The sequence below is a fragment of the Echeneis naucrates genome, chromosome 20 (assembly GCF_900963305.1).
Source record: "Echeneis naucrates chromosome 20, fEcheNa1.1, whole genome shotgun sequence".
Lineage (NCBI taxonomy): Eukaryota > Metazoa > Chordata > Actinopteri > Carangiformes > Echeneidae > Echeneis > Echeneis naucrates.
In genome coordinates, this window is record NC_042530.1 from 132,501 (window position 1) to 157,789 (window position 25,289).

General features: G+C 42.7%; 1 protein-coding gene across 1 annotated transcript in view; it reads left to right on the forward strand.

The window, feature by feature from the left end:
* Positions 1 to 24,728, forward strand: part of ptprma (protein tyrosine phosphatase receptor type Ma) — a 34,785-nt gene extending 10,057 nt beyond the window's left edge. Inside the window, exons 3-17 of the mRNA XM_029529636.1 lie at positions 1,923 to 2,039; positions 7,952 to 8,119; positions 9,103 to 9,212; positions 11,451 to 11,529; positions 11,968 to 12,083; positions 13,130 to 13,304; positions 13,917 to 14,029; positions 14,844 to 15,024; positions 19,809 to 19,959; positions 20,046 to 20,221; positions 20,295 to 20,404; positions 20,652 to 20,853; positions 20,958 to 21,060; positions 23,920 to 24,101; positions 24,610 to 24,728. Of these exons, the coding sequence (XP_029385496.1) occupies positions 1,923 to 2,039; positions 7,952 to 8,119; positions 9,103 to 9,212; positions 11,451 to 11,529; positions 11,968 to 12,083; positions 13,130 to 13,304; positions 13,917 to 14,029; positions 14,844 to 15,024; positions 19,809 to 19,959; positions 20,046 to 20,221; positions 20,295 to 20,404; positions 20,652 to 20,853; positions 20,958 to 21,060; positions 23,920 to 24,101; positions 24,610 to 24,728 (2,102 nt within the window). The remainder of the gene's footprint in view (positions 1 to 1,922; positions 2,040 to 7,951; positions 8,120 to 9,102; positions 9,213 to 11,450; positions 11,530 to 11,967; positions 12,084 to 13,129; positions 13,305 to 13,916; positions 14,030 to 14,843; positions 15,025 to 19,808; positions 19,960 to 20,045; positions 20,222 to 20,294; positions 20,405 to 20,651; positions 20,854 to 20,957; positions 21,061 to 23,919; positions 24,102 to 24,609) is intronic.
* Positions 24,729 to 25,289: the final 561 nt, after the last annotated feature.

The following is a 25,289-nucleotide window of genomic DNA, read 5'->3' on the forward strand; positions in this document are numbered from 1 at the left end:
TGTATGAGTGACACATCCCTGTTAGTGTGTGTTTTTCTCTCATTTCCTGTTGAGGCGAGTTAAGACTAAGAACGACTTGACAACAATCTGAACCCCCCCCCTTTTTTGTTTAAGACAGAGAAAGAGAGAGAGAGAGAGCGACATTTGGTTTTGATTTTTAAATAGCAACTTCATTGAGATATGAACTTTTCCTTTCCATTATTCAGTTAAAACATGAATAAATTCAAACAAACAGATCAGATCAGATCAGCTGATCTGAAAATCGGAACAGAGTGAGTCCAGATCAGTCTGAACTGGTTTAAATCATCCACCTCTGTCCAACCTCTGACCTCCTGACCAGCAGGGACGGACACCTGGTGGGGGGGTTCCGTCATTTTGGTACAGTACGTAGATCCTGGCCATGAAACCTGGACTGAACCTTAAAGCACCGGGTATCTGCCACAGGTACTGGTGCTCAACCCAGAAGCCTTCAGAAGCTTTCTCCTGATTGATGAAGATAAGACCTGTACCTTTGTTCAATGGACCAGAGACCTCCAAATGACGCCCAATCAAACCACCATTGTCACTTATTTTCCTGCCGGGCACACAGTAAGTCTGGTCCACGTGAACACCCTCAGCCATCACCTCCCTGAGTCTTAAGGCCAAGGGCCGACACGCGCTGGGGGACCTATGCTGCTGGGCAGGTCTCCCTACTTCCTGTCGACCTCTGACACTTACTGTTGTCGGAATACAGGCTGTACAGTTGTATTGTTGTATCTCCTTCATCATCTCTCTCACTGTCTCTTGTACTCTCTCAGTCCCCCATCTCTCCTTCTCCACCCAACCAGAACTTTAGGATTTGGAGCTGTAGAAATAAATTAGATTTGTTTTATAGTTTTATAGTTGTACATTTGTATGGTTGTTGTTGGACTCGTAGGACTAGTTCTTCCAGTAGGTGAAGGTGAAAACAGTCAGTTTCTGACGGCTTAGCACCGTCTGCGCAGGCGCCAGAGTGACGCACCAGATATACAAACAATATGGCGGCAAGGGTATTTAACAAGGCTAAGCCTGCTAGAAGCCACATTTTATTTTCTAAACAAAAGATGTATAAGACCTAGCACACGCCTGCGCTGATAGGATGCAGTCATCTCTTTAGTCTCTTTAATCATTAGTCCACTCTGTAGTCCAATATGCAGGTCACTCTGTAATACACGCTGTAGAGCGCTTTTTGTTCACTTTGTCTGAATCTTACTGATCATGGCTGTTGCTGTTGAACCACATTACTGATGTTTGTCTCTTGCAAAGACAAGATATCATCATGGGAACCACAATCATTTCCCAGGTGGGCAATAGGGACAACATGGTGGACAAATCTCTATTCTTCAGGGAGAAGCTGTTTCCTCTGGGAGAGAGAGAGAGAGCTGACCGTGTGTGTGTGTTATATAGATGCAAATTTATAGAAGCAGATTAAACAGATTGTGTCTCGTATCTGTTGATGAGCTAACATCGCCTGGCGGGACAAGTGTGTGTTTGTGTGTATTTGTGTGTATTTAATGTGCCTTCTGTTGCAAAGAAAGAAAATGAGCCTCCCAGCTATTTAATGTCAACGCATTCAGATGACAGTTGCACACACATATACACACACACAGTTATCACAGTGAAGAGACCCCTGATGTCACAGAACATATTTACACACACAAAGAATCAGACTCTGAATGGAGAAGTTTTCTATCTATTATTTCTGTGTGTGTGTGTGTTAAGTAGGGGGAGCAATGCTGGGAAATAGTAATGAAGTGGAACAGTCTCACTCTGAAGAACATTATATGTTTCCAAGCTGCTCTGTGTCTTCTGAGCAACAAGACACCAGGCAGTCCAACTGATCGGGCGCTGAGACAATCGTCTGCCTCTGTTTTGACCTGTCTGCCTGTCTTTCTCTCTTCCAGCCTGTCTGTCTGGTCAGTCTCCAGAGTGTACTCTGGTCCAATCCAAAGAGGATGACTTTGACTGGGAACAGGGAGACACCCATGTCCGGCCTGCCAGCAACCCCTGGATACCAGCAGGTACCTGTCTGTCTGTGAGTCGGTCCTTCTGTCTGTCTGTCTGTCTGACTCAGGTTCCTCAGGGAACTCTCCTGGTTTCTCTGACAGTTTGTTAGAGGCTGATAGCTGAAGTGGCAGAGACAGTTGAGTGTCCACAGGTCCACATGGATGTCATGAAGATGATGATGATGGTGATGATGATGATGATGATGTGGATGTGGATGAGGAGAAGGAGGAGGAGGAGCTCCTTCTGTGGTGCAGCTCCTCACTCTGCATTGGCAGCTGCTGCAGCCTCTGTCTTATCTACTATTGACCTGCCACAGCTTCTCCTCTGAATTATGGACAGACAGTCCACAGTGAACTGCCCAGATAAGACTCTGTGTGTGTGCGTGAGTGTGTCGTTTGTCACATGCTCACGGAGGTTAAGCTGCTGACGAATGAAAATGCAGCGCTCTTAAATCACAGAGCCAATCACGTGAGAGACAAGCTGAGCGAGGACACACAGGGAGGAGGTGGTTACTGTCTCTTTAATGTGATTTATATGGGGCGGGGGGGCAAGGAGAGGTGGAGAGGAGAAGAGAGTTTTGTCACTTCCTCTCTTGCACAAAAGAAGGAGTGTGTGTATGTATGTGTGAAAGTCCATCGGGAGAGAAGTTGTTTGCTGTGTGATTGCTTGAATTGGCTGCAATTAGACACACACACACACACACACACACACACACCTACACTTACACACACACATACACATATACAAACACGCACACACACACTCCTCCCCCCTGTTCGATCTCCTCTCGGCTGATATGTGGAGCAGTGAACAGGATGAGGCAGGACATTAAATCTAACTAACCCTCCGCCACAGAGGGCCTGGGCGAGTGAGGTCGACTCACAGAGGGAGAAAGAGAGAGACTGATGGGGTGAAGTGGCAAGTTCTCTCTCTGGTCACATGACCAGAGGAGACATACTCATGATCATCATCATCATCATCAGTCAATGTAATCTGTGTGATGTTGTTAGGCCCTGGCTTCTGTCTCTCAGGTGTCTTAGAGGTTCAGTGTAGCACCTGCAGTCAGATCCCTGGGCTCAGTGTGGTTGCTTCATCATCTGCTCAAGTCTTCCTTGACTACACTACCCACAATTCCATCTACTTCTGTGACTGTGACATCATTCAGCTGCTCATACATGAAGATTTACATCATCTCAATCAACACTTTTTCAATGGGAGCTCTGTTTGAGCTCTGTAAAAGCTTCAACACACACACACTTACACACTGAGCAGCAGCGAGGCATCGATTGACCAGTGATTGCAGGCTCCATTTAATGTTCTTATAAATGGTACAAGTTCAATCTAATCTGAACCATGTAGCTCTGCTGTCAGTGTGAACAACAGTAATCTGCTCTAATGCCCTTCACTGCCTCACACACACACGCACACACACTCACTCTGTTTTAGATGCCGCATTGTGGATATGTTGCTCTTTGGCTTTTTAGCTGCAGAGTCTTTGTGAAGCAAAACCGATTAAAGTTCATTTTTACATCTCTGGTTCTTTCTCTGTTCCTCTTCAGTTCTTCTCCTGTTCTCCTCTTGTTCCCATCTCTGGTTCTTTTTCAGTTCTTCACTGGTACTTGTCTTGGTTCCTTGGTTCTCCTCTTTATACTCTGTGATATTTTTCAGTCTCAGTCTGTTCCTCAGGGGAACTGTCATTCACAGCTGTCGGCCAATGAAACTCCTTATTCTTTGGCTTTTAATTGATTTTCTCCAACCAGGGATGACCAGAGGGAACGCACAAACACACACACACACATGCAGACAGATGCCTTTGGTGTTTGTGTGTGTGTCTCTGTGGGGTACAGGGTATATTAATATTTGTAATAGGGCTGTTATCAGCTCAGTGCCAGCCGCACACAGTAAACACACACGGTGGAGCTTGAAGGCAAATATATACACTGCGCACACACACACACACACACACATACTCTCTGTCTCTCTCTGTTGTGTGATAACTCGCACAATGAGACCTGGAGGTCAAAACCACTTTTCAAAAAAAAAAAAAAAAAGAAAAAGCTCCTGTTCACAACAAACACATATACACACGCTCACACACAGAGCTGTGTTCATATTAACAGTTAAACATTTTAAAGGTGAGGGAGGGTGAGAGACATGGTAGCAAAGAGGGGGAGAGTTTTGAAGTTGTACACTTTGGCAGATAAATAAAGAAAATCTGTGTGTGAGTGTGTGTGTGTGTGTGTGTGTGTGTGTTTGGTGTGTGTTTGGTTTAATTACTGTGTTAAAGGGTTTATCAGCGTGTCGGCATGCAGGAGATTCACCAAGTCTTTGAACATGACATGGCTCTAAGTGTGTATCAGAGTGTGTGTTTCTGTATGTGTGTGTGTGTGTGTGCGTGTGTGTGAAGCCTCCTGCCAAAACCAATTCAAGACTTGTTCAGGGAGCTGAAACACTCAGAGCAGCTGGGACTCAAATCCAGCCAATGGGAGGAGAGGTCACAATGACCCATCGGATCCCTATTGGATGCCTGCTCAAACTAAAGACTCTGACATTTGGTGAAAATCCTCTTGTTAGGATGGACAGTGGCAGGATGTCTTTAGCATAGCTTAGCACAAAGACTAGAAACAGACAGCGCTGTTAGCCTAGCTTAGCACAAAGACTGGAAACAGGGGCTGTGTCCGAAACCACCCCCGACTCCCTAATCCCTACTCCCCATATAGGGAGATGAATGAAGTGCACTATATAGTGAACTTATTCACCAAACAAACGCTTTCAGACACTGCTTTTGGCGACGTTAACCTGTTCACTCAGTCCCCCTAGTGGTTGGGACGCCAGCGTCACAGAGTCATTAACAATAACAATAACAACAAAGTAATTGTCCTTTATACAACGAAAAGTAGCCATGGTTTAATGAAAATTTCAATGCAGACATTTTTAGGACAGTTTCAGCAACATGCACAAAAATTTAGAAGTTTCTAGGTGCTTTGGTTTTACCATAGTTACTGAAAATGTCTCGAACAATAGAAGACGACAGTAAACCCACAAGCGACGTCAGGTCAACAACAAAGGGAGTGTACACATATGTGTGTCATCTGTGTCATATGTGTCAGGGTTAACCCTAACCCTAACCGACCCTAAGGTATCCTCCAATGTATAACAATCTCTGATTGGGCAAATTTTTTACCCAAATAAGCCCTGCATAAACAGTGTCAAGTGGAGTTGAGGCACACGAGACACACACGCACATGCGCAGTGACAAACACTTTGACGCACACAGTCAATGCTGTTGGCCTGGATTTCTCTTTTACTCGGTTTTTAATTGATTTTCACCGTTGTTGTGGGGACGTTTGACATTTTTTTGCACCAGCATGAAGAATAGGGTGTTTACAGCGACGGAGGTGCTGCAAATATTGGAAAGTGAGGATGAAAAGGAGGGCGACGTCGACGACAACAGCCTACATCCAGCTGGTCTCTTTGTTGCCTCTCTTCAACAAGTAAACAAAAGACGTCTCCACAAAAAGTGTGTTTTTACTGCCCCAAGTTTTAATGTAATCAGGAGTTATTAAGCTTCAAAATAACAACATAAAACAGGAAAAAATAGGTCAAATTCGAGTTTAGATAGGTTTTGGACACCATGTATTCATCCCCATAAATTACATTTTCAAATGGCATTTTACTTATGTAACTGTGTTCCTAAAAGTGATCATGTTTTTGATTGGCCCGAAAAGGTTATCTGTTGAAGCCTGTTTTGTAACTAAGATTTTGAAATATCTGTTTTCACATGAAATTTCAAACTTGTTTTTTATTTTTCCCAAAAATATAGTTTTTATCAATGGCCCTATTTTTAATGGAATGACCCAATTCAATATTTGAAGACAATAGATGCAAAGGTACAAATGTTCTCTTTCATTTAAGCCATCAGCCATAGTTGTGGGATTAGTACTTTTGTAGTTAAGCTTTAATTGCAGTGATACAAAAACAGGCAGAAATTGCCAAAAACTGCCTCTGCATGAACAGGTTAATTGTGTCATCGCTGTCGTGCAATTAAAACATACCCAACTCACGGCTAAACTTTTCCGTTTATCACTTTAAATTACGTTAAATGCTTTTGATGATATTGCACTGCAGTGTAATTTTTATTCTTGTATTGGATCTTCTTTTATTTTATTTTATTTTTTATATATCATATTCTCTCAGGGGGATTTTCTGTTTTTGCTGTGAGCACAATGCATGATGGGATATCTTGCATGGGTTAGTGACCATTGGCTATTCAATACTTTTCACAATGCACTTTGGGATACCTTCTCTGCACTACAGTTTGTCGCAAAAGATTTCGGACACCACTACAAAACGACAAGCTCCCCATATAGTGCACTAATTAGGGATTAGGGAGCAGTTTTGGACACAGCCAGGGTGTGCTGCCTCTGGTCTGTAGCATGATCTCACTCGTGACACCTTTTATGTGGTAAGTTCAGAACCTCCATTATGATTCTCACTGAATCTACAACCTGTTCAACAACAGGTAAACAACAAGTCAACACTTTCCTATCAAATCAGTTTTTATGTTTTGAATGTTCAGACATTCAGAAAGACAGCAAGAAGGAACACACACGTACTTCCTGTGTGTATGTGTGTGTCTGTGTGTGTGTGTGTGTGTCAGCTGTCTCTGGTCACGTCTCAGTCAGACTGCGATTGATTCTTCTCTGTCTGTGTGAGCTGGCTCTGATGTGATTGGTTTACAGATGGGAGGGGTTGTTTGAGATTGGCCAACAGGTGAAATGGGGGCGAGAGGTTAATGAGCAAGTGGAACGCTGAGACACGCAGAGATTTTTGTGTTTGTGTCTTTGTAAACACTTAGTTTTTCTGTCTCTGATCGATCAATAATCAATGAATAGATAACAGATGTTAAGATGAACTCAGTGATTCTTTTTTGGGTCACGAACACACAGTGAGGTCACACTGAGGTCAGCTGTCTGTGCTGCAGTGAATTAACCAACATAACCTTTCTCTCTCTTCTTCAGTCTTCATCATCCTTGCTCACCCTTTCCTCTTCTCTGTTACAATTAAAACTCTTGTTTTTCTAATCGATTCTCCTCAAGGACAATTGATCTACTGACACACAGATTCATGATGCTTCATGAGCAGATAATTTGAAAAGCTGTTTCAAGACTTCAGAATACAAAAACACCAGGTTTTTGTGACAGGGACTGATTTGACAAAATAAAGTACACCTGGTGAAGCAGAGCAGACTTCAACATGAAGGAGTCAGATAATAACTGAGTTTGAATAAAACCATTTAAATCTACACTCCAGAATAAATTCAGTGTTCACTTTGAAGTATTCAAAAATCAAACCCCAGTTTCTTCCTGCATTTGTGTGTCATTATTGTGTATGTGTGTATTGTGACTACAGTTGTCAATCATCTGAGGTCTCTCACTTTTCTTTGTTTCTATTTCTGTGAAATCAAAATTACTGTTTTTACAGTGTGTGTGTGTGTGTGTGTGTGTGTCCGTGGGTTGAAGGGCGTTTCCGTGGTAACAGCAGCAGTGGAGTGATGTTAGTGGTGCAGCTGTCAGTCACACAGAATGTTAAACCGCTCTCTCTCTAGTTCTGTGTGCACCTTGATCACCCTCAGTGACAGGATGGATAAAAGATTTAATTCAGTTTACACTGTTGATATAATGTCATTGTTTATGTTTCCTACCGAAATGAAATAAATAAATGTTTATATTTTATTCTGTTAGTGAAGTGTGTGTGTGTCACTCAGCTCACACTAATATCGATATTCCTCCAAATTAAAAGTCATGTGACCCTGAAACAGACAGTGACGTTTCCTGTTTAACAAGTCATAAATTTTGTGTTTTAACAGCTCCATTTCTTGTTTATGGCCGCAGGTTTTCATTTTGTTGCTCTGCTTCCTGTCCAGGTTCTTCTGTACTGTTTGTGAACACATCAGGTCATCACAGTGGTCAGCGCGCTCAGCTCCTTCTGCCCCCCCTTAAAGAGAATGACACACACTGTGTCAGCTTCCTGTTTTACCAAGGTGGGGGCCACGAAGGCGCCACACCTGCCACGCTCAACGTCTATGTCAAAGGTACAAACACCAGAGGCCAAATGCATAAACAATGTGTGAGCACAAAAAGTGTGTGTTCATTGCCTTGCATGTAGATTTCTGGATGGTCAGGGTGTGCGTGCCAATACATGCTAAACACCAGAGATTTACAGTCTTTACTGTCAACAGCACACTGGCAAAAAAGGATAATAAAAGTGGGAATTTGCGCAGAATTTCACTTAAATTTTTTATCCATTGTGTTAGGATGTAATATATAGTTTTAAGACACTTATGAATATATATTGATGCATGAGTGGTTAACAGCCTTTTTTTTAAAATAACAATGAATTTTGTTTTATTTATATCAAATGTTTGTCACTATGAGTTTTGATAATTATAATGAGAATGATCTTTAAATAAATTAACCTATACATATATGATTGTCATGAAGACAGATTAGTATTCTGTGTGATTAGTCAATGAAAACACAGGTTGTAAAAATGCCACTAAGTAAAGGCTGGAGCGGTTGAATGGCTGCTTTACTGGGCAATATCGTGAAATACAGGCAAGATCGGGTCCACAGAGGCCGCACTGACTTTCTGGCCCATGGTGATAACTGGCCGATGAGTGTTCCAAATAACATGCACTTTCTTTCCTCAGTTAATTCAATGATTGTTTTCCATTCACAGTCTTCATTTCTTAAATCATTCTGCTGTTTCTCCTCAAACCTGAAATTATTGCTATTCCTTTATATGCAGACCAGGTAACTGGGAGTGTGTCAGAATCTTTTTAGGGTAAATTGTCTGAAGGGTTGTGTGTCAGGATGATTCAGAGTTATGAAGGAAAAATGGACGTAACAGGGGTTTTATAAATCTGGGAAAAAGACAGCTGCATGTTTCCCAATATGTGTGTACACAGATTTTCGCACCTAAATGTACACTGATATGTATATTTTTGGCACAAGCTCTCTGGTGTGTGTCTGTGGATATGTCTGTATGTGTTGATAGTGTTTGTGTTTCCTGCAGAGAACAACAGTCCGCTGGGAGTTCCAGTTTTTAACTCATCAGGCCCCGCCTACCACATCTGGAAGGGGGTGGAGCTTGCTGTGTCCACTTTCTGGCCGAATTACTACCAGGTAACGCACGAACATGCTGTCAGCCACATGACCTGACATCAGTCACATAAGAAGACTGAACTTCTTCCTCCTCTGCACAACATATGAATTAGTGTCTGACAGGAACACAAAAACGGCACAAAAATCAAAGAAAATATCACAAAAAGACCACAAAAATATAACAAAATACAGCAAAAATATAACTTGAAGTCTCCATCTCTGACAGTTCTAGCCTCAATCACAGTTCCAACAGCTGCATCCTGTATGAGTGTGTGTGTAATAAGCTCTAAAGGGTCTTAAGGACTTAAGTGGAACCTCCGGCGGAACCACAGCTTTCACCACAGAAAAAGAGAAACTGATTCAGAACAATACATCCAATCACACACACACACACAGGTGTTTTGGGTTGTGAACTAGCTGCAATTACAGCCATCCCATCATCACAGCAGGCGTCACAAATTAGCTACATCACCATGGCAACAACAGATCCCCCTTGTTAGATGAATAGAGTTAATGAGAGAGAGACGGAAAGAGAGAGAGACATTTACTGGACTTCTCATGCAGATGTTTTGACTCCTCCCCCTCTTCATTTGTCACAGCCTCTGTCAATAACAGGAAGTGATGCCATGTTTTTGTCTGCTCTCATGGGTTAGGGGAACAAGGAATATTTTCTCTTGAACAACAGGATATTTACAGATATTTACATTTGTGTAATTACCATGATAAATGTAATAAAACACACCCAATCGATCTGGCAGACTGAATACTAAAGCAAATCCACAGTGAATATTCATGTGAATCCACTACAGCTGCTATTTCAAGACTATCCAAGGGTTTTCTGACAAAAAAATTATTCTCGACAGACTATATCAAAAACAAATGGGAATAAATACCAAAAGGGCAAAACTACTGCAAACTATCTGGTATGGTGGAGAGGTTGTGGGGGTCGGGACACAAACTACCTACATGCGTTTTGGGAATGTCTAGGATTAAAACACTTGTGGTCAAAGGTACATAAAACAGCAGAAGAAATATGTAATATTTAAATACCCAACCACTTTGAAATTATTTTTCTGAGTGACAATGATCTCTTTGAGGGTCAGGCCAATAAAAATCTATTCAGAATAATGATAACTACAACCAGGAATACTATGACTTGGCACTGGTTGCACCCCGATCTGCCCACACGATTAATGATTGATTTAATTAATTTAATTGGTTTAATGGAAACTTAATTCGAAAATAGATACATTCATTAAGATATGGTCAAAGTGGGTCTCCTTCATGAAAAAGATACAGCCAAATTTTAGAGCTATAACGGACTGAAATTTGGAAAATAATCTCCCCACAAAAGTGCTGAAACTTTCACTATTATAATTTTCTTTTCTACTCTGGTGTCATACATCCCTGTTCTAAGGTTTTAAGGTCCTAAGTGTTTAATTAAAGTTCCCTGCTCTCCCTTTTCTCTTCTTTTCCTCCCTGTATTAGAATGTAGGAAATGTACTGAAGCTCATACTCAGAGAAGAAGCAGTACGGGTGAATGAGTATAGAGGCATACAGTACAGGCCAAATGTTTGGACACACTGTCCTATTCATTTGAATGAGAATGTGTGTCCAAACTTTTGGCCTGTACTGTATGTGTGGGGGGTACGAATGTGAATGTCCTTGAAATGGAGCATGTACATGTAATTAGATGTGTTTATATAGAGATACAGATATGCTTTTTGTTTTTTTTTTTCTTCCTCCTTGTCATTTCCATACGTTTTGCATTGAGACATGTGTAGACACACTACAGTGGGCACGTAATGATTTTAAGTTGACTTGAAAATATGCTGATGATTACACTGTTCTACTATTATTTCTCTGGATCTATAACAAATACTGGCAAAGTCATGTCTGTGTGCAATGCTCTGAAAGAAAAAGAAAAAAAGAAAATGAGAACAAGGAAACAGGAAGGAGAAAAGAAGAATGGAGGTTGGGGGGCCTGCAGGTGGAGGGAGAAGAACTTCCTGTTTCTGGACACCAACAGGAAGTGTGTGCCACAAACTTCCATGGTGATAAGACTGTGGAATGTTATCACACACCGACACACACACACACACATATGGCAGCAGGAAAAAAAGGTTGAACAAACAATTCTATGGAACAATGAAGTTTAAAGATGACGTGTATCAGAACCCAATCCAGATGTTATTGTGTGTCAGAACCCGATCCGGATGTTATTGTGTGTCAGAAACTGATCCAGATGTTGTATGTCAGGTTGTGTTTGAGGCCGTCAGTACTGGTCAAAGAGGAGTTCTGGCGATCAAGGACATCACACTGCAGGGACACCAGTGCAGTAAGTACGCACATAAACACACACACACTCTGTCAAAAAGCCCCTCCCTCTTGTAGATCAGGTTTCTAAACGGTTAACAAGGTTGGACTGCTAAATTGGATAACAATATTACAAGTTTAGTGAACATTGTGGAATCAAGGTCACGGTGTATGTGTGCGTGTGTGTGTCCGTGTGGAGACAGGGGAGCTCATTAAAATATAAATTGATTACTGTGGACTTTGATCCATCTGTCTGTTTATCTACCTTGCATTTTTATATTGCTTTGTTACATGAACATTAAGAACACACATATCGACACAAAACCACACAGACACCATTTCCTAATTGTGTTACTGGAATGTTTTGCTGCTGTGCTTGAGACATTTGTGGGGGGGCTGTTACCATGGTGGCAGCAGTTTTATAGTCTGTGTGTGACCTCTGACCTCTGTGTGTCCTCAGTTAACACGCCACACTTCCTGCACATTAAAGGTGTGGAGGTGAATGCCGGACAGACGGCGACATTTCATTGCACCATCAACAGACGACCACAGAGCAACCTGCTGCTCTACCTGCAGGTAACCCCAGTTCAGTACGGACCAATACGGACCAATACGGACCAACACTGACCAACACTGACCAATACTGACCAATACTGACCAACACTGACCAACACTGATCAACACTGATCAATACTGATCAATACTGACCAATACTGAACAATAGCGATCAATACTGACCAATACTGACCAATACTGATCAATACTGACCAATACTGACCAATACTGATCAACACTGATCAACACTGACCAATACTGATCAACACTGATCAACACTGACCAACACTGATCAATACTGAACAATACTGGCCAATACTGATCAATACTGACCAATACTGACCAATACTGATCAATAGTGATCAACACTGACCAATACTGACCAATACTGACCAATACTGATCAACACTGACCAATACTGAGAAATACTGAACAATACTGGCCAATACTGATCAACACTGACCAATACTGAGAAATACTGACAAATACTGATCAACACTGACCAATACTGAGAAATACTGAACAATACTGGCCAATACTGATCAATACTGAACAATACTGACCAATACTGACCAATACTGACCAATACTGATCAACACTGACCAATACTGAGAAATACTGACAAATACTGATCAACACTGACCAATACTGAGAAATACTGAACAATACTGGCCAATACTGATCAATACTGACCAATACTGACCAATACTGACCAATACTGATCAACACTGACCAATACTGAGAAATACTGAACAATACTGGCCAATACTGATCAATACTGACCAATACTGACCAATACTGACCAATACTGATCAACACTGACCAATACTGAGAAATACTGAACAATACTGGCCAATACTGATCAATACTGACCAATACTGACCAATACTGACCAATACTGATCAACACTGACCAATACTGAGAAATACTGAACAATACTGGCCAATACTGATCAATACTGACCAATACTGAGAAATACTGACAAATACTAATCAATACCATCCGTGTTGTTCCTGTTATTTATATTTACGTCTTCTCTTATTGCTGTTGTTTTTGTCGGTTGTTAGGTGATGGCTGGTCATCAGGCGGTTGTCAGGGAAACCAAACCGGTGAACTCCGGCCGTTACGTGGCAAGTTTTGACGTGGAGAACACGACCAAAGGCGACTCCGGACGCTATCGATGCCTTGCCCAGTCAGATCATGGAGTGGGTGTGTCCTCCTATGCTGACCTCACAGTCAAACGTGAGTGCTGTCATTTGATTGGTTGAGAAGACTCCCTTTGTTTTTCTATTTGAGTTTTATATTTAACAACATTTAACCTCTGACCTTTAGATCAAAGCTGCAGTTTCCCACAATTTAATGACTTTAATGTTATCACGCGCACACACACACACACACACACCTCATCTCAGGTTAAGTGTTGTTGGTCACATGATCTGATACATATCCCACAATCCCCCATTCCTAAACCCCAGTTGAACTGTCACTGACTGTGTGGTTCAGACACACACACAAGAATATTAACCTGATTATGATAAACACGCATCAATACACTAAGGTGTGTGTTAGTGTGTGTGTATGTATGTGTGTGTGCTGAAGTGGGTCAGGAGGAAGTAGAGCAGCTCCACTGAGAATTCTGGGTAATGGAATCCAGGTCTGTCGTGATTTGCCGAAGGTCACGAATATTAATTAACTTGTTAACTCTTTCCTCACTCATTAAGAGCGATCAGCAAAACCCTTTTTGTGTGTGTGTGTGTGTGCGTGCGTGCGTGCATGCGTGCATGCATGTCTGTCAGTGTGTGTGTCTGTCTCATTGTGTGTGTTGTTCTGATCCTGGCTCTGTTTGTCCCTCAGAGCCTCCCGTTCCCATTGCCCCCCCTCAGCTGACGGCAGTCGGCGCCACCTATCTGTGGATCCAGCTCAACGCCAACTCCATCAACGGAGATGGACCAATCACAGAGAGGGAGGTGAGTCCGAAAGAGCTCTGGTCCCGTTGTCAGGAGGTCCTGTGGGTCTCTGATGAAGGTTCTGGGTTTTGAGGGTTTTTGGGTTTGGCGGTTCTTCATGAGGTTATCATTGGGACATTTTCCTTAAGGAGGCTCTTTAGTCCTTCAAACTGAATGTTCGAGGTCTGTGGACTGAGGAGTTTTGCTGGGTTAGGTTCTTGGGATACGCGATGAGGTTCATGTAGTCTAAGAATTATCGGAAATGTCTGACATGAGGACCTATGAAGTGGTTCAAAGCTCTTTGTGGCTTTGGAGAACCCATTCCGGTCCTGTTGGTTTGTCTTGTAGAACCTTATGAGGTTTGATAGATAGATGGTTCTTTACAGAGAGATGGAAGGTCTTGGATGCTCAGATGATTAATGAGGTTCTAGATGTCTGGCAGGGTTCAGGGTTTCAATTTTGGCTCACGGCAAAAAAATTTTGGTGATTTTCTGTTATTATAATTGATGTCTGGAAGACTTTTTTAAGTGTTCCTGAATACGGTTCTTGAGCTGTATGAGAAGTTCATATAGAGATCTGAGAGGGAACTTCTGCTGACCTGGTTTCCAGGGTCCTCTTCTCCTGTGTCGATGTGATGATGTCCACATTGAAAAATCCTGGACTATTTGTTGTGCTTTGATTCGAAGTTTAACTCTTTATCAGCTCTGAGAAGTTCTTTTTGGACGAAGTGATCTGAGGGTCTTGACCATCACATGGCTTCTGAGATCTTTACTGATTCGGCTGGATCATCAGTCACTGTGTTGCTGATATGATTAGGTGTGATCCTTGTTGTCAGGTGGAGTACCGTACGATGTCGGGCATGCTGATTGACACCACACCTGTGGACAAACCCACCCACAAGATCGGACACCTGGATCCTGACACAGAGTACGAGATCAGTGTGCTGCTCACCAGGCCCCTGAACGGGGGCACGGGAAGCCCCGGACCACCACTCCGAGCCAGGACCAAGTGTGCAGGTGAGTCAGGTCACATAGTCACCTGCTGCAGGCAGCGGATCAGGAAGACGAGTGTTCTTCATCATTTTAATGCTCCTTTTATAATGGCCCTTCACTGTAATGACTGCTTTCAGCTAGCAGGTAGTGGCTAGGCTACACACACACTGAGCTCATCAGGAAGTTAATGGTGGAGTCATTAGTGTAGCCCACCATGCTAAACTGTGCTAGCAGGAAGCACATCAGGTGGCTAATGGTTAACAGTGAGGTCGTTAAGGCAGCAAGCCAGGCTAGGCTTCGTTAGCACCGCGCCAATTAGGACTTAATGTCTACAGTGAACACGTCAGCATAGCATGCTTGAGGTTCACTTCATCCATCTCCTGAGTGAACATGCACACACACACACACACACACACACACACACACACACGGCCCCGTAGGTATAAACAAGCAGCATGTGATCAGTAATTATGCATGCTAATTACAGGTGCAACAGTCTCTGCTGCAGCGTTCTTGTCTTTTATTCTATATTATTTCCATAGAAGAAAAAACAGTTTCATTATTAGATTCACATTTTAGTTTTAGTTAGTTTGGTGTCGCTCCCTCTTCAAGTCTGAGCTGAATCAATTTTCTGAGGCTAATATTTCTGAGGCTGTTTATTTATATGAATAATAAAAAAATTATAAAAAAAAGATGTCAGAAAGTCATGAAGAGGCAGACATGACAGATGAAGTGAAGCAAACATGAAGCCTGAGGCACAACAATCATTTATACAACAGTACAATACAAGTGTTGAACTCCAGTTTCAACATGTCAGACGTCTCACAGGCTTCTGAACGTCCCTGGTATGTGCCCCCGCCAGAACTTTTTTATTTTCCACTAAGGAAAAAAAAAAAAAAGGAGAGACAGTACATTTCACTTGCACAATGTTACAGACCACCATACAAGGTGGAAAGGTCAAAACAAACAAACAACAAAAAAAAAAACAACAGAAAATCAAACAATAATTTTTTTTAAAAGAAAAAAAAGGGGGTGGCAGAGGGATCAAGTGCAGCTTAGTGAGATGCGTGGTCAGATGACAAAACCATGAGAGACAGAGAGGAACGGGCCATTTATGTTGAACCAAAGGCTCCTCTCAAGACCGTGGGGAAGGCAGATATCCCGTGAACAATGTCCATCATATCCTTCCACACTCGTTGGACTTCATTATATACCTCAGAAAGATTAGATGCAGCTCCCTCCATAGCGATTGTCTCAAGAAAAAGTTGAAGCCACAGTCCGTCTTTAAGATTATCTACATCCTTCCAGTTTGTTGCTATTAGTCTTTTAGCTGCCATTCATCCAGTTGTTGTAAGTTGTCTGCTGCGTTTGGGTCAGGTTCTTTCAACAGTGTAGTTCAAAAGGCACGATGCTGGGTCACACTGAACTGTAGAGCCAATGATCTTTCCCAGAGAATGTGTAACACTCTCCCAAAAAGTTTTTACTTCAGGACAAGTCCGTACCATATGGTAAAAGGTACCTTTATCTTGTTCACAATGCCAGCAAAGATCAGACTCAGATACACCCATTCTATGCAATCGAGCAGGGGTGAAGTATACTCTATGAACAAAATTATAGTTGCTTTGAACAGCTTTCCACAATATTTATATATTTTCGATGCAATTTTGACCTTCTGTCTAACCATTAATTCTAATTTGTACTCAGTTTCTGACATTTTAGGTATGACTACAACGTGATCTTATTTGCATATATTTTAAATAGTCTTTATTTTCAATACCCTATACGGCTTTCAACTGATCAAAAGTTCTCAATTTTCTGTCTTGAAGGTTTCTCATATCTTCTAAGGTATGGGATAGGATTCCCAGTCTTCATTTCTAAATGGCCTGCCGTTCTGCATACACCTGTAATTGTTCCATAGTGGAACACTGGGAGAATTTTTGATCTTAAGATTCTGAAATGTTTTCGTAATGGAGCAAGAAAACTGAATCAAAGGATTAGCAATGTTCTTACATTGGGGACCATACCACAACCCCTGTAAAGAGACCCTGTCCTTTAAAATGTCCAAAGCTTCCTGCTCTATGCTTTCCCACCCTGTGTCTCTTAAATTAAAGCCATATCCCTAGCATTAAATGCATTTTAATACTTGTACACATTCAGAAGGCCAAGGCCTCCCTTTTCCCAGTAAACATATAGATTATTCTGGCTAATCCGAGGAGTCTTGTCGTTCCATATGAAGTCTCTAAACATCTTATCAATTTCTTTAAAAAAACTTTTATCCAAGGGAAAAGGAATAGCTGTTATGAGGAACGTGAACCTCGGTAAGACATTCATCTTTAACGAATCTATTTTACCCCAATAGTCAGAGGAAGAGATGTAATTTTTGACGTAATTTATGAGTTTTCTCAAATTAAAGGAGGCAATATCATCTATACTGATGGTGAACCGTCAGTGCTTTCTTCTTTCATATACAGACACTACTCAGAGGAACATTTGATCTGTGGGATAAACATAATCTGACCTCAGGAAATGTATTTTCCATCCCTCATTTCACCCAGAAGGACCAACATGGTTCTTTCATGAGGTTCGAGAACCTTTAAAGAGGTTCTACAGTTTTTATCTCACAGGTTTTGGTGACGATGATGACGATCTAGTGTAGTCATGATGAAGTCAACAATCTATGAAAGGCTCTTTGACTAAAAGGTTGTTGCCGTTCTCGTCTCCCAGAGGGGTTCCTTGTGGAGTTTGACTGGGTTCTTGTGGTCTTGTAGGATTTCCGAGACAATTTCCTGGGGAAGTTTTTATCCTTTTTTGGGAACGTTCTCTGGGTCCTTGGTGAGGTTCTATAGTTCTGGATCAGAAACCAAATAAGTCAGCAGGTTAAAGTAAACGCCCCTCTGAGGTTAACAACAGGAAACATGAGGAAATAAAAGAAATGTTCTAAAGGTAGTTTGTGTGTGTGTGTGTTTGATGATCCATGCTCTGATAACACTCACTCATCTGTCTTCATCTCACGTTTATTTATTCATTTTACTGGCAATAAATTATGAACCAGTCTGTGTGTGTGTGTGTGTGTGTGTGTGTGTGTGTGTGTGTGTGTGTGTGTGTGTGTGTGTGTGTGTGTTTGTGTGTGTTTAATAATGAAGCAGTGTGTCCATCATACAAGCTTTGGGACTTACGGCTCAGTGAGGCGACTTGGCGTGGCGTCAGATAAACAGGAAGTTTCATCAAATGATCATTTCATATTCAGTTTAATGTCTTGCGGCAGCGACCCATCACTGAGCATGACCCCAGCGACCCTGGAGCTTTCAAAATAAAACATCCAGAAAACAACACAGAAACTTTGGAGTTTTCAAAATAAAATGTCCTGTGTTCGTGTGTGTGTGTGTGTGTGTGTGCGCGCGCGTACGTGCATCTGACATCAAGCCTGTGTTAACATCCATTAAAGTGTGTGTGTGTTTGTTTGTTCAGGCTTTTAGAAAAGTATCACATGAATTTTTCACTGTTTGTCTCTTTTCACCTCAGATCTTCATGCTCTGCTGACTCTGTGTCCTTAGATCAGTCCAGTCCATGTCAAACTACATCAGCCAACATGAGTCCTCATCAGTCTGTCTGGTGTGTTGAGTCCTGAGTCTTGGATCTTGGGTCTTGCTCTTTACCCTGATTCTACTTTTGAAGAAGAATCATCCACTACCAAGCCTCTGCCAAATTAAATCTGGCGATTGCCTAGAAAAGAACAAAAATAAAAGTTTTACTCTTCCTTGTCCAGGTTACTGCCACATCACCATGACAACCAGTCAGTCAATCAGTCTATTAATCAAACAATCTAATCAAAATCTTCGTCATCATCTTCATCACCTTGTGCAGTTCTTGAAGGTTGTAGTTTGTAAAATACGACATTGCCGTCTGCAGCAGGAAGCTCTGTCTGTGTCTGATTTAAATGTCAACCCAAAAATTATGGGATGAGACCATAACAACCACACACACACACACACACACAAAGACATGTTCAGAAGGAATAGAAGGATTTTCTGTGATAGCGTTCTTTCCCTAGGGGATTATGGGTAATGGGATCCACCTCAATCCTCCTCCTCCCCTTCACCTCCGACCTCCATTGTTGCTGCTCTTCTTGTGTGTGTGTTCCCTGTAGATTGACCATTTAGCCTCGATGTCTCTCTTTCATCCCTTTGTCCAGGTGGCGAAAACACTCAACTGCCTCGGCTATGTTCAGCTAAAAGTCTGCAGTGTGTGTGTGTGTGTGTGTGTGTGTGTGTGTGTGTGTGTGTGTGTACCTGCGCGTGTGTCAGCATTCGTAACAGGAAGAGAAAGGTTTTTAGTCACAACTGACCACAAAACAGATGAAAGGTGACAAAGGACAGGAAAGGCATTGTTCATCGGCTCCTGAAAACACACACACACACCCTCACTCACTCACGCACTCATTTACTCACTCACTCACTCACACACACACACACACACACACAGTGAGGTTTTGTCAATGACAAATTGTTCTCTCCTGCTCTCATCTATCATTCTCTCTCCAAGTGGATCACTGTCTGTCATCTTGAAATACACCACTTTTGGCCACTACAGAGAGAGTGTGTGTGTGTGAAGCTTCCTTTAATCTCCTCTGTCTCGCTCAGTGTGTGTGTTCAATTGAAGCTCATTTCGTTTTCGTTTTTTTCTTTTGGTTAAATTTGTAGGAAATCAATCTGGACTGGTCTGGTTGGTGAAGAGACAAACTGTTGCTGATGTTTCTCTGTCAGTTTGTGGGTTTGGTGCAGCAGTTAATGTCTGTGTGTGTATGTCAGATCCAATGCACGGTCCGCGTCGTCTTGAGGTCGGGGATGTCCAGTCCAAACAGGTGACCATCCGATGGGAACCGTTTGGATACAACGTGACTCGCTGCCACAGCTACAACCTGACGGTGCAGTACCACTACAGACCAGCAGGGGCCCCCAGGTAAACACAGAAGGGAGGAGGGGCCACAGGTACAAAGAGTGCACGAGCAGTAAACTACGCGGAGATTAACCCTCTCTCCCCTTCAGAGAGCCAGTGAAGGAGGAAGTGAGGGAGGAAGTGGCATATGATGCGCTGACCTCCGTACCACATTACGTCGTTCGCAACCTTCCACCATTCACCAACGTTAGCCTGACGCTCGTCCTCAGTAACCCCGAGGGACACAAGGAAAGCGAGGAGCTACTGGTGCTGACCGACGAGGACGGTACGAATTCCGGTACAGTCTCAGTAGAGTCAGTAGAGTCTCATTAGAGTCTGACCCCCCCATCTTGCCTCAGTTCCCAGCGCCATCCCTGTGGACTCTATTGTCGGCAGCAGCTATGAGCAGCAGATCAGTCTGAGCTGGCGGGAACCTCTGCAGACCTATGGACTCATCCGACACTACGAGGTAAACAGGCCGGACTACAACTCCCAGAATCCTTTGATGTCACAATCACCCAATCTCAAATCCATTCTTGATCTTGATCTGATCTGGTGTTTTTTGCCAGTGTGGCTGCTGAGGGTCATGGGTAATGTAGTTTCCCTTCTCAGTCTGAGCAGAAGGCAGACCACAACAAATCCCTCCATACTGTCAGTTTGCACAACACTATAGATTCCATTACCCAGAATCCCCTAACTTTTGTCTTCCTCCACAGATCTCCTACAAAGCCCTGAGCTCCTTCGACACAGAATTTGACCTGTCCAATCAGAGCGGCAAGGTGTTTAAGATGGCCAATGAGACGAGCCACACATTCACTGGCCTCTACCCAGGCTCCACCTACTCCTTCACAATAAGAGCGTCCACAGTGAAAGGCTTTGGGCCTCCAGTCGTCACTCAGTTCACCACCAAGATCTCCGGTAGGCCCTCCACGATAAGCTCAGGAAGGAATGGGTACCTCAACCTCCAACTTAACCTCCACCTTCAGCCTCTCTCTGATTGGTCTTCTCCTCCTCTTCCTCAGCTCCTCTGATGCCGGCGTACGATCAGGAGTCTCCTCTGAACCAGACCGACTCCACCGTCACTGTTGTGCTAAAACCAGCTCAGAGCCGTGGAGCCCCAGTCAGGTACACACTCACACAAACACACAAAAACACAAAAACACAAGCACACACACACACACTGAAATATTCAGCAGCATCAATCTTTTGCTTCATGAAGTTTTCATGAACAAAACGTTAAACATTAAAAGATGACATGAAGAAACTGGGGCTGAAACGTGACCACAGTCGTTCTAAAACAGATTCTGCCACACACACACACACACACACACACACACACACTCTCACTCTCACTCTCTCTCTCTCCCTCCCTCTCTGTTAAATCTCCAGCGTGCAGGCCCAGAGGAATTCAGTATCCGCAGTAACAGTCGTCATGTTAACAGATGTCCGCTCTCTATCGTCAGTGTGTAACGATGGATTTAGTTAATTAACAACCAGCAGGCGGGGCTAATCAGAGCGTGCTGCTAACGCCTGGATCGACAGCTAATATGTCAATCACACACACAAATTCTATGTTCAGACTCACTGAATAGGGTCAAAGGTCACCGGTCACTGTAAATCATCTATTGACAGGGTATTTTATTAGGGTGGCCACGCCTCCTAATCTGAACATCATACATATCAATATAATAGATGGAAGAGCTGCATCTTTACAAAATAAAAGTCCCTTGAAATATGTAAAAATGCTATTTCTAGAATACTAATACTAAAAGGTAGAGATGTGATGATTATTAATTGTCATTCATGACTGATGATTTTATTAATTTTTAATAGTTTATAATAGTTTTATCTATTCAACATGCATGGGCACATACACTCTCTCACACCAGTGGTAAACCACACACTGTTGTGCATTTCATTGTGAGTGTCTCTCTGGATGGTGATCACACAGATGTTGTACCAAATTGGATATGTTGGTAGGTTTTGCAGATTGGGTGGTTGTCATCTTGAACAACCCCCTGCTCATCCTTTTCTAACCAGAATACTCCCACACTTGCAACAGATTCACAAATTTTTTGGGTGGACACAGATCCCCTGCTCTTTCTTTAATCGTTCCCGTCGCAGTGTTAGCTTCATGAGGAATTTAGCTGGCATGTGCATCAACTTTGATCAGTGCCAGTCCCTTAAAACAAACATGTATTCTGTGTACTCTGGGGCGTTTTGCTGAGAGCCTTTTGTTGCAGCTGCAGGGGCTGCAGTGCAGGTTGCTCAACAGTAATTTAATTTTAATGCCATCACTTGGTATTTTTTTTTATCTCTGTATTTCTCAGTCTTTATAGTTGAATAATTGGGATATTTTAAATTGCGGTTAATAGTAAAACTGGTTAATGGTACCATCCCTAATAGAAAGCTATTTATTTAGACTTCTATTTATTCAGTGACTCAATTATATTATTATATGTAGTTTTAAATATAATTTTTTCATTTATAGCCTTATTTCAGGCTCATTGCCATCTAATGTTGACTAAACAGAACACTATGGAAAACCTCAAAAACACAGTAAAGGTCCATATTTTACATTAAAGATTTGTATGTGCGGCCACCTGATGATGAGGTCACCAAAGAGTCTTCATCAATCTGATTCTTCTCTGCAGTGCAACAATCGATGACACATTTTGTGTGTGTGTGTGTGTGTGTGTGTGTGTGTGTGTGTGTGTGTGTGTGAGAGAGCGATGTGGGGTGTGTTAATTGACATGATGGCTGATGTGAAATCCATCTGATTGAGCTGATGCTGCTCTGAGAAACGATTTCATGTTTGTGTGTTTATATTTAACTTTGCTTTTGTCTCCTCTGACACCAAAGTGTGTATTGGCCTTCAGGCGCACACACACACCAACACACACTGACACATGCGAGCACACAACAACACATGCATCCTGATGCTGAAGAGCTTCAGATTGCAGGACAAAAGGTGTTGCTGCAGGCAACCTGCAGCTGTAATCAGATTACTGTCACACACACACACACAAAACAAGAGCGTGAAGAAATGTGATTGGAGATGGTTTGTCAAAGACATAGAGGAAGAAAAGAAATAAAGAGAGAGAGACAGATGTGAGGGGGAGGAGAGAACCACGGAAAGAAAGGAGGAGGAAAGAGATGTGATCGAATCTGTTTCCTCTGTTGGGAATTAAACAATACTGTGTGTGTGTTACAGTGTGTTTATGTGCCTTCCTGTCCTCCTTTAGTTTCCTGTCCAGCAGGAAATGTGACAATGCTGCAGTTTCACCGGCCACGCCCTCAGTGGAATGTGTGTGTGTCTGTAAATATATGACTTCTGTCCTAAACCTGGTTCCTGTGAAAAGCAGAACTATTGTTTCCAAAGTCCCTGAGGACACAAACAACACTGTAGCTGACAGTGTTGCGTTCAGGTGCATCATTCTGTGACTAAGATGGGAAACGGGAAGTGTCGATCAGCTGATCCCTCAGAGCAAGTTCCGTCAAAAGTCAACTGCAGACACGCCACTAAAGTTATGAGGGACATCAGTCGAGTTCAACACCTATCACCTGTTAGCTAACAGGTAGCTGTCTGTCTGATTGTTTGATGTCTGACCCTCATTCAGGATTTAGCAATGACTCAGGACAGGAAGTGAATCATGGATAAATCTTGGTGGTGGGGGGCCCTCAACATCCCAGATAGTATATTCAAATGGCCCAACTCTGACTGCATGTCAGACTTTGTCTGATGACACCTGTATGACATCATCATCTGATGTTAATGTGACCACCTAGAGTGCTAACTGCACTTACAGCAATTAGCTAAAAGGAGCTAACTAGCTAACATACAAGTCCTCTCTCTGATTGACTGACTATCTGCCTGTCTGTCTGTCTGACTGACTGACTGACTGACTGACTGTCTGTCTGTCTGACTGACTGATTGACCGGCGTACAGCCACAGTGCAGTGATGGTTGGTGTTGTATGTTCAGTAAGTACCAGGTGGTGGTGGAGGAGGAGCGCCCCCGCAGGCAGAAGAGGGGCACCGCAGAGATCCTGCGCTGTTACCCGGTGCCCATCCACTTCCAGAACGCCACACTGCTCAACTCCCAGTATTACTTCAGCGCCGAGCTGCCCATGAGCGAGCTGCGATCACCAGTGCCCTTCTGTGTCGGTCAGTCACCCCTTATTTTACCCGGTACCTTGTACACTAGTTAGCTCTCCGAGGCTAATGTTTGTGTTCAACAGATGGCCAGTCAGTTGACTCACCTTTTGGTCAGTGAATGAGTCTGTATGTTTGTTCAAATCAAATCAAATGTATTTATACTGTCCCCAATCATAACAAAGTTACATGAAGGCTCATTATACATAAAATGCACATCATGTGCTTAGCTAGTTACTGTTGGCAAATTGGTTTCATGTCTGTTTCCGTCTAAATGGAGCATCATTTAAAAATGAACATCATGTTGTGTTGAAGACTTAGACCATAAACTCGTCAGAAAAATTTTTACTGAGGAGAAAGAGGGACATTTTCCCATAGACTTCAAGACAGTCTGACGTCTTTATTGCAACCAGTGGCATCAGCCCCTGATGGTCAGTAAATGGAAGGAAGGTTTGGTGCTGATTCGTCAACTGAAAACTTGTTTTAAATGCTTGTAAATCACCTGTGTGTGTTTAATCAGGTGACAACAGGACCTACGGCGGTTACTGGAACGCTCCCCTGCTGCCTCATAAGAGCTATGGAATCTACTATCAGGCCGTCAGCACGGCCAATGGGGTGAGTCCACCTGTCCTCAGGTAACACAGGCAATCATCTCCTGCCGTAGTGATGTCATTATGATGTCATAGCTCTGCAGCCTGTGAGTCTCTGGGTCAGGATTAACAGATTATTCTCACAGACAAAGTCATTTTGTGTGTGTGTGTGTGTTTAAAGCACCTCAATGTGGAGACAGTGTGTTCATCAGAGTCAGAATTGTCCAATCAGACAGAGCAGCAGAGCCTGACATCATTGATCGTGTCACAAAGTGAAACAAAGCTTCATCACTCTGATTCGTCTTCCTCCTTTATTCTGCTCTCTGTCATGAAGCATCAGAGGAGCGAGACAGAGGCCACACATGCAGTCACACACAGACACACACAGAGAGTTTAATAGGAGTAGAGATCAGCAGTTCCAGCAGCCTGACCAGCCACACTAGTGTGTGTGTGTGTGTGTGTGTGTGTGTGTGTGTGTGTGTGTGTGTGTGTGTGTGATTTACGTTAGGGTTGGGGGTGTGAGGTAGGTGTAAAAATGATAATTGTTCATTGTTACACACATTGCATTGTGTTGTGTGTTAATTATTGACGCTGGGAGGTTTAATTGATG